General features: G+C 45.4%; 1 protein-coding gene across 1 annotated transcript in view; it reads left to right on the top strand.

Moving 5' to 3' along the window:
• The first annotated feature begins 351 nt into the window (after positions 1–351).
• Positions 352–12,113, top strand: part of LOC144792860 (dehydrogenase/reductase SDR family member 12-like) — a 290,090-nt gene continuing 278,328 nt past the window's right edge. Inside the window, exon 1 of the mRNA XM_078668054.1 lies at positions 352–482. Within this exon, the coding sequence (XP_078524180.1) occupies positions 427–482 (56 nt within the window). The 5' untranslated portion in view covers positions 352–426. The remainder of the gene's footprint in view (positions 483–12,113) is intronic.

Here is a 12,113-nt window from a genome sequence, read left to right as displayed (position 1 = left end):
CCTCTAGCTCATGTCATGTTAATGAGTACCTGCACTTATTTTTTCCCATTTAAAGCACTGCCGATCTGCATGCACTCTGTTACTGCTACAAACGGCACGTGGCGTACCCTTGGTACAGTTGAGAGTATCGTGTAAACTTTATGTTTTTTTACACCCGGCGTGAGCGAAAGCACGAGTCATGTCACATTGCCTTTCTAGTCATGGAAAGTAATGCATTTCACGCTAATTTATTTTGGTTCTGGGAACACGCAGCTAGTTTACAGGGTGTAACACTATGAAAATACCAGCAGGTGGCGATATAATTCCAATTTTGATGCTCTGGTAGCACAGTTTTATGAGCAGACTAGTGAGTTAAGCAATGATAGAAAACTAGGAAAAGCTGTTACTCCGCTTCTTGTCCCAGTCGCCACAGCCGGTCGGTTCATTATGTCGCTGTACAGAAACGCTCTTTTCTTCCTCAAAGGTATCCACGAGTTCACCAGGTAACGGGCAAGACGTCGCCACTGGATTCGTTTTCGGGTGGGGTGGGTGTGTCTGATTGATTACAACATTGCAGTGCAGTTATTTTTGGGCGTTTCTGCCCCTCAGCTGCTCCTGACACCCATGGCTGAGATTTAGATACATTTTGTTGTTTCCTGTCTTTTGCTCTGTTTGTTCGGCAGGCGCTTTAACTTTTTTTACCCCAACATTTTCATGACGAACGCTTTGTCTGGTGGGAAGTGTGTGAGTGTTCCCGATACTCTGCACTCCGCGTTTATAGTTGAAACACCTAAACTGCTACATTTCTTTGTCTTTGTTTACATTGTCTCAGTGACCGCAAGCACAGGGTTACCAGACGACTCTAATTCCCACCAGGGACATCACGTTCCACTCCTGGGCTCTCGTGTTCGGGGGCACTACTCCCCTTGTTTAAGTGGAATTTAATCAAGGCTACAACTCCCAGAATGCATTAGTTGTAAAAGAAAGAGGCAGGACTGACCAACGAATTCCCGATAACATGGAGGTATCTGGAAAATTGTACACAGACAGCTTCCTTTAAAGTTCATGAGGTACTCTGCCCTATTAACAACGACTACCCTTGCCCTGGGTAAGTGACATACAGCCATAGTGGCAGAATACAGAGGGGCAGATTTTCAACAAAGTAACACAGCACGGTGCAGCAAGTCATTTTGCTGTGCCGTGCTGCGTTAGCTTGGAAAGCACAGAGATGCGACATATTTACAAGAATATGTTGCATCTCTGTGCTTCCCCTGCGTGGCGCACAAACTGCAGCCATGCGCCGGCGCAGGCACCCTTGCGCCATGGTGCAAGGATGCCTGCGTCATGGGGAGATTGTTTTTGTGCAGGAAGGTGTCCGTCCCTTCCTGCACAAAAACAATCACAAGAGGCTTTTTCCTCTATCATTGCGTGCTGTAGAATGCAGCACGCATTGAAAGAGGAAACAAGCAATTGCATATGCAATAGGACTCGTATTATTTACGTTTGAGCTATTGGCATTGCTAAATATTGTAACACCAATTGCAACAAACGTCTATAAATTGTAGGCCAAAAAAATGTGTATTTATTTTTGTAGCAATGGTTGCATGCTGCGCTTTAGATGAATATGTTTAAAAGTAAAGTGCGCCATACTGCGATTGCTACAATAGTTAATTGTGGATGCGTTAAAAATTGATGTGTGCACTGATGGCTGGTGGTGTGTGTGCCTGTAGAAATTGTGCACTGATGGCTGGTGGTGTGTGTGCCTGGTGGAAGTGTGCACTGATGTCTGGTGGAGTGTGTGCCTGGTGAAAGCGTGCACTGGCGGATGGTGGTGTGTGTGTGCCTGGTAAAAGCGTGCACTGACGGCTGGTGGTGTGTGAGTGCCTGGTGAAAGCGTGCACTGACGGCTGGTGGTGTGTGTGGCTGGTGAAAGCGTGCACTGACGGCTGGTGATGTGTGTGTGTGTGCCTGGTGGAAGCGTGCACTGACGGCTGATGGTGTTTGTTCCCGGTGAAAGCGTGCACTGGCGGCTGGTGGTGTTTGTGCTCGATGAAAGCATGCACTGACAACTGATGGTGTCTGTGCCTGGTGAAAGGTGTGTTTGTGGTTGTGTGTGTGTGTGGTTGTATGTGTGGTTGTGGTTGTGTGTGTTCTTGTGGTTGTGTGTGGTTGGTTGTGTGTGTGGTTGTGGTTGTGTGTGTGGTTGTGTGTGTTGTGTGTTGTGGCTGTGTGTGGTTGGTTGTGTGTGTGGTTGGTGGTTTGTGTGTGGTTGTGATGTGTGTGTGTGGCTGTGTGTGTGGGGTTGTATGTGTGGTTGTGTGTGTGGTTGTGTGTGTTTGTGTGTGCAGCTGTGTGTAGGTGTGTGGTTGTGTGTGTGGTTGTATGTGTGTGTGTGGTTGGTTGTGCGTGTGGTTGTTTGTGTGTGTGTGGTTGTGGTTGTGTGTGTGATAGTAATACTAAAAGCATCTCAAAATAAAGGAACATAAACATCGAGTTTGTGGATAGAGAAAGCACATTGTAAGTCAACCGGGCGCAGCAAAGCATTAACACAACAACATGTTTTTTGATGTTTGATGTTCTTTGAACAAGAACATCAAAGGGGCGCTGCTAAAGTGATCGCAGGCGAAAGTGACACATGTTCTTTGACGTTTCATGTTCTTTGGACGAGAACATCAAAGGGGCGCTGCTAAAGTGATCTCGGGTGAAAGTGATCTCGGGCGCTTAATGAGTATGACAAGGGTTGCCATTTGGCGCCTCGGCTCCTAAACGAGCGCCGGTGCACATGCACTGTAACTCTAGGCTGGCCATGGTAGCATTTTTTTGAGCCCTCACTAAATGTCTCGCCAGATCAATGCATGCGCTGTGTCAGGCGAGACCTAAAAACGAGGAGAAATAAAAACATTTCACTTTGTTGCGCCTCGCTATGTCACCTCTAGGGTGTCGTAGCATTCACACGCATCTCCAGATTTACGAGAAATCATAAATCTGGAGATGTGCTTGTTCCACGGGTGTTGCGTGGGAACACCCACAGCAACACTTATGGAACGTCCCTTCCACGCACAGTGGTGTGTGCGAAGGGGCCATATTTACAAGGAGAGGAAAAGTCATGCAGGGTGGCTTTTCCTCTCCTTGTAAATATGGAGGAGCCCCCTGCGCCACCAGTGCATCATGAAAAGTGACCTAGTTGTGGTGCAGGGGGCCTGTAAATCTGCCCCCAAGTTTTTGTGTATCTGCGCGAACTGGCCTTTTTCGCTGTGTCAAAGAGAATACTGAATAGTGCAAAGTTCCGCCTTACCTTGAGATGTGGTTGTGGTTGTGGTTGTGTGGTTCTGTGGTTGTGCGTGTGTTTGTGCTGTGGGTGTGTGTGTGGTTGTGTGTGTGACAGTAATACTAAAACCATCTCAAAATAAAGGAACACAAACATCGAGTTTGTGGAAAGAGAAAGCACATTGTAAGTCAACCGGGCACAGCAAAGCATTAACACAACAACATGTTTTTTGATGTTTGATGTTCTTTGAATGAGAACATCAAAGGGGCGCTGCTAAAGTGATCGCAGGCGAAAGTGACACATGTTCTTTGAAGTTTGATGTTCTTTGAACGAGAAAATCAAAGGGGCGCTGCTAAAGCGAGCGGAAGTGATCTCGGGCGCTTAATGAGTATGACAAGGTTTGCCATTTGGCGCCTCTGCTCCTAAGCGCGCGCCCGTGCAAATGCACTGTAGCTCTAGGCTGGCCATGGTAGCATTTTTTTGAGCCCTCAGTAAATGTCTCGCCAGATCAGTGCATGCGCTGGGTCAGGCGAGACCTAAAAAACGAGGAGAAATAAAAACATTTCTCCTTGTTGCGTATCGCTACGCCATCTCTAGGGTGGCGTAGTATTCACACGCATCTCCAGATTTACGAAAAATTGTAAATCTGGAGATGTGCTTGTTCCATGGGTGTTGCGTGGGAACACCCACAGCAACACCCATGGAACGTCCCTTCCACGCACAGTGGTGTGTGCAAAGGGGCCATATTTACGAGGAGAGGAAGTCACGCAGGGTGGCTTTTCCTCTCCTTGTAAATATGGAGGAGCCCCCTGCGCCACCAGTACGTCGCGAAAAGTGACGTAGTTGTGGTGCAGGGGGCTTGTAAATCTGCCCCCAAGTTTTTGTGTATCTGCGCGAACTGGCCTTTTTTACTGTGTCAAAGAGAATACTGAATAATGCAAAGTTCCGCCTTCCCTTGAGATCCGGATCCATTTGCATACATTTGTGAGTGTGGCTAATGAGTGTATGTGCAGTCTGTGTGTAGCAAATGTATGGTGGTAGGACTTTATGTGTGGTTCGAGTCTGAGTACTCTAAATCAGTGGGATCCATTACTTCGTCCTCAGTGCTGCCGTTTAGTAGATGGATGGGGTGAGGTGTGGGATTGCTGTTTCTATTGTTCATGGTGAGGTGCTTTGTAAACAGCGCATATATATATATATATATATATATATATATATATTTATATTTTCTCCTGATTACCTCTTCAGCAAGGCTGATGACAGCCAGGTGCAGAGATCTCACACTTCATCTTGCCCTTGTTTTGGGTGCTCCTGCTTAGAGCTAGCATCATTGCTAGATACAGTGAGAAACTGAAGAAGAAAAAAGACGGGGCTACCCAGCATTACAACCTCTCAAATGTTAAACTATAAAAAGAACAAGTTACCTAGGAATAATGTGGGGGAAGGTTTTAACTGGATTTCCTATGTGAAAAAAGCATTATCAGTGTTAATTTTTACTCATAGAGTCTTCATTAAAAAGCTTCATCATAGGATCATCAGATCTGCCTGAAAGTTTGTTAGAAGGGCGATTCTGCTCGTTGAAAGGCCTCAAGAGCACTTGGGAGGCAGAAGTGTGAAAAAAATAAACGTTCCTTGTAGTAAAACCCTTCCTTTATCGTTTATTTGGGATATTTTACAACAGGACATTAAAAACTAAAACTAGAGACATGTTTCAGCTGGTATTGCAGTGCTATGCCACCACCTTCTGCCACATTATTTCTCTGAGATCTGCCATTTGTTGCTGTTCTCCAAGAACCACATCTTTTGGGCGGTTTTCAACATTTTATGTATGTCTTTTTTTTGTCTTTTATGGGTACTACACCTTTTGATAATAGTTGCACATCCATAGGGAGTACCACATTTACTATAATTATCAGATTGTCTGAATGTATATGATTGCGAATGAGAGTTGCAGCACGAAGGGATCTCGGTCCTGAGGAAGGACGCTGATCCCCCCCCTGGGCCATAAGGACAGCTGAAACATGTTGATCTGAGGGACTAGGGAGCCCTGCATCCTAGTCCCTGTTGAAGCTGAAGTTATCCTGGGGAGTAAACATACACTTCTGAGCACACTTGGCGGTCACGTTCTGGGAGTGGTCATCATCACGATTCTCGCAGTACCAGAGCTGCATCTGGAGCGGGCCGGCTGAATGTGCCCCCTTGCATTATCAGAGCTACATCTGCAGTTATGCGGGTAACAGTTGGACCTTAACCATGAATGGGACTAGAGATTGATGACGGAGAGGAATTCTGTAATATGAACTCAAGACTTTTGCTAGGTGAACTTGAATTGGTGAGAGTAAACTGAACTATTGTGTGTATCTAAACATTGTGGTACTTTTTGAGTGAACTGCACCTGTGCTTAATTCAGACCTAGTCTTGTGTTACACACAGGGAGTTGTTCAGATAGCAGCGGAAGTATAGCAACAGGGTGTAGTGCCTCCTCGAAGATCACAAGCAGGATTTTAATCGTGTAACTGAGAGCCCTAAAAGCACTGGTAAGTTTTTTGTTTTGCTGTCTGATTAAAGTACTTTCTTTTAACTAAAAGTTAAACACTGGAATGGACATTACATAATTGTATCTTGCGGTTGCCTGTGTAGTTCTAAGCTTTTCCCCACCACAGTACCTCCCAGGAAAGCCTTTGTCTGCTCACCCTTGCTCAAAATGAAGATTTGAAGAACCATAATTGGACTTGCCCCCAGCATGCTAGTGGCAGATGACCTCAACCACCACAGTTGAGGCCCAGTAACCCTGTTTGATCCCTTCTCCTAGAGTTCTAAAATGTATATATTCTGTTGTGGAGCTGTAGATTGGAGCTTGTCCTAGTTATGTATCGACTGCATTCTGAGGATTCTGATTAGCTCTCAAATTGTGACACTTGTGAGGTGTTCATCAAGAGCACAAGCATTTGGAAGCTACCTGAAAGAGGTGAGGCCTAAACACAGCACAGATTTTGTGGAGTGAGGAGATGATGCAGCAGGCCAATTTGTGCCAGTTTTAGTGCTGCATTACTAATGGTGCGTGAGCAGGCCACTCTATCCTTGGTGATGGCGGTGTTGTGGGAGATGAATGCTAACATGATAGAACTGAAGCTCATCCTGGGAACCTACCAGGAAATTGGGCAGTCGTTATCGGTACATACATGATGCACTTCATAGCTCCATCTGACGCAGTGTTGTGTGCGATTACCTGACGGAGATGAGCTAAGCATGCATGTGCCTCAGCCTTTGACTGGATGCCAGGAGGATTGTTCGGCAGCACACATGGGGAGCTGAGAATGCTGAGTGGGAAGAAACTGGGAAATAAGGCCACCCAGATCCATTTCTGGGTATTGCCAGGTGCAGTTTGCTGGGTGTTTTCTTCTTCCTTTCAATTTGTTATAAATATAAACTGACTTTTATTATCAAATGATATGAAGTACTTCGAGGAACACAGAATTAGGATGCTTATATCTTATTGGAACTTCCAGAATGTCTCCTGCTTTAATATAAACCATGTGTATCTTCTACTCATTGAATCAAGAAGCAGAAGGACCACCATTAACAATTAGTCACAGAAAGTACTATATTGGTTAGTCCATTGGTGGGTACCGAATACTTTTTGCTTACTGATAGTTCTCCAGCAATAGATGAAGAAATTCACATTCAGTAAAAGTGAGGTCATATGCACTAACACTCAGATCCCTTTACCCTATTCCAAGGCAAACAAATCAGCTTTTTTCTTAGCTGGGTAAAAAAACTATTACTAAACCCAATGCTGCATAAGAAAACCACGGCCAAAGCAAGTTTAAAGCAAAAGAGTTACTTGAGGATTTCATTGAACGGCACCAGAATATTTTAAAATGGCAAGGATCTTGCATCCATCTTTTTATACTCGCTGTCCGGATCTTTATTTAATAAGATCTCCCGAGGAGTCCCGCCCTCTGCTTACCTTAATTACACAACTGAAGCCTAATCAGCAGTTGAAAATTTGGAGAGGGAAAAAGAACTGCTGTGTTTGAATGCTATCTGAGAATTCTCAATATATACGTTTAAGTGACATAAACCATGACATTGCATGGAACACATAAAGTAACTGCCAAGGGACAGTTCCCAATGTTCCCAGTAGTTGTTTGATGGAGCTTCACCATCTTAAATATATCTCAGCATTATCAAAAGTATTGAAATAGGGAAATCAAGGATTAGAGCAGTGAATGACTATCCCCTAATGTCGCTATTCCCTCGTCTCTAGCAAATATTATGATCTCATATTAGGGACCAGACCAAACAAGCAAGAACAAGTTTCAAAAGTTAGAAAGTTGAATAGTGAGTTTCAGATTTTGAAGAATCTGACATATACCCTATGGTGGTACAACTAGCAAAAGATTTGCACACAGTTAAAGACGAACAAGGTCATCTAGAAAATTGCACCAGGAGATGTTATTCCTGAATAATGGGATTACCCATAGCGCTGGGAAAATGGCTCAAGCTCCTGGAGGATGCAGAAATTGTTTCTAAAGGAATGTTTTATCAGATTTTAACAGATTTTAACAATCTACTGGGATGATGGACAGCCTTCAAGTTGCCCTCATATCAACTTGGTAAACATTACTGATTAGTGTAGCAAAAAGATTTTGTGGAAAGCGCTTCAAGTCAAGTCCTTTAGGGTTTACAAAGACTTCAATTTCTGGATCATCTACAGCATGACTGTGCAGGCTATAAAAAAATAATAGGAGTTATTTCCTGTATTCCTTTTTTTCTGAAGTTGTGGCTGCTCAAGCCTGTCTAAAGGAGTTGGGAAATCGCGGATGAATTAGACTTTCTAAGTAGGCTGTATTTATCTAAAGAGAAGATCTTGAAACTATTTTGTTTTATCTTGGAAATGTTGAATATTTTTATCACTTGGAAATGTTGAATATTTTTATCACTTTTCAATTTTTGGTGGCTGAGGAAATGCTGTACACTATACCATAAGAGAATAGTATCATGGGAATGAATGATAGAAAAGGGAGGATCAAATGTAGAAATAATGTCAATCTCAATGGAACCTATTAGTGAATTCTTTACCCGAGTTGAAATTGGGGTTCAAACAACCTCAACCAGGAATTACACATCTCTGAGGGCCAGAAACAATTGAGAAGTGCTGATGTGTTGCTAATATGGCAGCTAATGAATAATAATAATATATTGTAACTCTAAAGGCTTAAACAGTAGTCAAGCATGTAAGGTGGTGTTTGATTGTTTCATTTAAAACCATCCATAATTCTATTAACTACTTTAAGAGCCTTTGGGCCAGATGTAGGTAATCCTATTTTACACATTCTAAAATACTGAATTTTACTGATTCAATATTTTAGAATCGGTAAATGGGATGTTGCAAATAATTTAGTAAAATTTACCAAATCGGTAAGAATCGGAATCTCCGATTCTGTATTTACTGATTTGGTATTTACCGAATCGGTAAATACAGATTTGGTAATTCCCATTCATTCCTATGGGCCTGGAGGCCCATAGGAATGAATGGGAATTACCGAATCAGTATTTACCGATTCGGTAAATACCGAATTGGTAAATACTGAATTGGAGATACAAAATACAAGCGATTGAGGATTTAACCAATCATGTGCATCCACCCCACCCCACAACCAAGCAACAGAGGAACCAACCAGTCCTGTGCATCTACCTCGCCTCACAACCAGGAAGTGGCCACACCCATGCAGGTGCAGACTAACTGAACATTCTGGAGAGCTGTGAGACACTGAGCTACTGGCTGTACTGAGCTGAGCAGAAATGCAGGTGCTGGTGTAGGAGGTGGTAAAACACCACACCCAGCTTTTTGGGAAACAGTCTCTGCAGGTAGCAGTGGCTGTGAAAAAGAACACCTGGCTGGGAATCCAGGCGAAGGTGAACGCCATAGGGGTGACCACACGAGAAGTAGATGACCTCAAAAAACGCTAGTATGATCTCGGGATCATAACAAAGAAGAAACTGGCAACACAGAAGACAGAGGCCAGTGTCACAGGGGGAGGAAGGAGCAGGGTACCTGCCCTTACTGACCTGGAGCAGCTGGTAGAGTCCACCCTGGAGCCCGAGAGTATTTTTGGGATCTGGGATGCTGACAGCTCAGCCCGCGCTGCAACAAAACACGGTAAGGAGCATGTCCAGCAATCCCTCCCTGTCCCCCTTCCCCCATGTGGCTGTGTGTTTCTCACTCCAGTGCAGGTTTTGGGATACACCAGCAATGCATCATGTGAGAGGTAGTCATTGAAACATACATCAGTGCAGTCATCACACAAAACAGCAAGGCATGCCACACACTACATTCAGAAGCAGTTGAGGACATTGAAATTGTGTGACAGGATTATAATTTAATATTGAAATACAGGGTTGCAGCACCACTGAGTCAATGTCATATCTGTCCACAGGAGAATCATCGCGCAGGACAGTGCAGGAGAGGGAGAAAAGGGCACCCCAAAGGGAAAGGAGTGAGGATGCAAGCAGGAGTGCAGGGCAAAGCACTGAAACACCACCGGCACCCACAGCACAGGCAGCTTCCACACCAGAGGCAGCCACACAGCACAGCCATCATTGCCTCTGCTGTATGACCCACCACAGCAGGACCCACCAGCTTCAGAGTCATTGGAAGTGGTAAGGCCCATGAGGCATGATGTACCCCCTCTCCAACTCATGGCGACGTCCTCTGATGAAGAAAAGGAGGGTGACACCAAAACTGCTCCACTGGAGGCAAACAATGCTGGGCTGCAGTCTGCCTCTGAAGGTGTGCACACAGGTGCAAGATGCCGTAGGGTCCGGGAGAGCAGCACAACTGGGCATGGTGACGGGGTCTTCTGCGGGCTGGAGGCCACAATGGTGAAAGTGCAGCGCCTGCAGGCAAAAGCCATATCATCAGTGCAGAGACGGATGCACCACTTAAACAACAACATGGGCAATATGAACCGGGGCATCAGCTCCATGGCGGAGAGCATGAGGGAAATGGCAGAGGGAATGCGGGACATGTCCCAGTCGATGATTGCACTCTGCGATAAACTAGATGAGGACCACACACAAAGGCGCCGGGAGAGGCAGTGTATGCAGCATCACACCAAGGCGGTGAACCGTCTGGCAACTGCCACTTCCCTGCTATGTAGGTGCTCTGTGGCGATGCAAGAGGGGCTTGTTCACTGTTGCACAGATGTCTCCAGGGGGATGGGGAGGGTGACATCTGCAATGGAACTGCTGCTGACGAACCAGTCAGCCAACACTGGAGATCTAGGTGTGGGGGACACTGAAGACACCACCAGCAGGAGCAGCAGTAGCACACCCATACAGGACATACGGAGGAGCAGCAGGTGCCAATCTGCAGGCCCTGGCTCCACGGCCAGTGTTGAAACCCAGCCTCGGGCATCCCGCACTGTTGTGCATGGGCACAGACATTAAGGCTGCCCACACTCCAGAGAACATGTTAGGGTGAAGTAACCCATAACTGCCTAGTTAGGTTGTCACAAATTGGACTACATGATGTGCCATTTGCCGTAGTGCCCATTAAACTATGTCATTCACATTCAGTTCCTGGCTGTGTCTCCTTACTTACTTAAAAATAGCTGCGTGTGATCTCTGCGCATCTCAGTCTCCCATCTGTTGCTGGCGCTACTCCTGCTGCATAGGGCTCTGGCTGTTCAGTTGCATCATCAATGTCCTCATGATAAGTCATATCAACTTCTGTGCCTTTCTTGGTGGCAAGGTTGTGCAGCATGGCACAGGTTGAAATGATTTTACAGCAGTTGATGGGTGTGTACTGACTTGCACCTCCGCTCTTGTGGAAGCAGCGGAACCTGCTTTTTAAGAGTCCAAATGTGTGCTCCACAATGTTGCGTGTTGCTCTCTGTGCCACATTGTAACGTCTCTCACTCCGGGTTGATGGGTTCATGTAGGGAGTGAGAACAAAGGACCACAGAGCATAAGCGCTATCACCTAGGTGGGAAATTTTATTTATTTAGTGTGTTTTATATAGCGCGCAGCTACCCCAACGCGGTGTCCCGGCGCTTCTATGTGTCTACAGGGTCTCACTCAAGGGAAATTTAGCAGAAGAGGTGTGTTTTCAGTGCTTTGCGAAAGGGTATCTCCTCCTGAATAAGCCTAATGTAATTAGGCAGCTTGTTCCATTGGGAGGAGGCGCATACCTGAAAGATTTTTCCCCCAGAGCGAGATTTTTTAAATCTGGGGGTGCAAAGCATATTGTTTGTACTGGATCGAAGGCATCTGATGTTACTGTAAGGGCGAAGGCAAGAGGAATGAAAAGCAGAGTCCTTTCCCTTAATTGCCCGGTGTGCCAGAGTGAGAGTTTTGAATTCTACTCTTTTTTGAACTGGCAACCACTGTAGCCTTTGTCGATGACGAGAGATATGCTCTCGGAGAGAGATGCCACAGACCAGCCGAACAGCCGCATTCTGGACTGTCTGTAGCCGATGACAGAGGCCAGAAGTGAGTCCAATATACACGCTGTTGGCATAGTCTAGGTGGGAGGTTATTAATGCCTGAACAATAGTTTTTCTGGTGTTACTAGGAAGGAAATTAATAAATTTTTTGAGCATCCTAATTTTTGAAAAGCATGCCGCAGTCACCGTCTGAACTTGGTTTTGGAAGGAAAGAGTGGTGTCCCATCTGACCCCCAGATTTTTTACAGATTTCTTGAGGGAAGGGGGCATGCTTAAGTCCTGGGGCCACCAGAGGTTAGAGTCCAATGGGGAGGGTTGGTGAAAGAAGAGGACCTCAGTTTTCCCCGTGTTGAGTCGGAGGAAATTATTATCCATCCAACAAGCAATGTTTCGAAGACAATCTTTTAGTGGAT

This window comes from Lissotriton helveticus, chromosome 11, assembly GCF_964261635.1.
Source record: "Lissotriton helveticus chromosome 11, aLisHel1.1, whole genome shotgun sequence".
NCBI lineage: Eukaryota > Metazoa > Chordata > Amphibia > Caudata > Salamandridae > Lissotriton > Lissotriton helveticus.
This window is presented reverse-complemented; position numbering and strand designations above follow the sequence as displayed.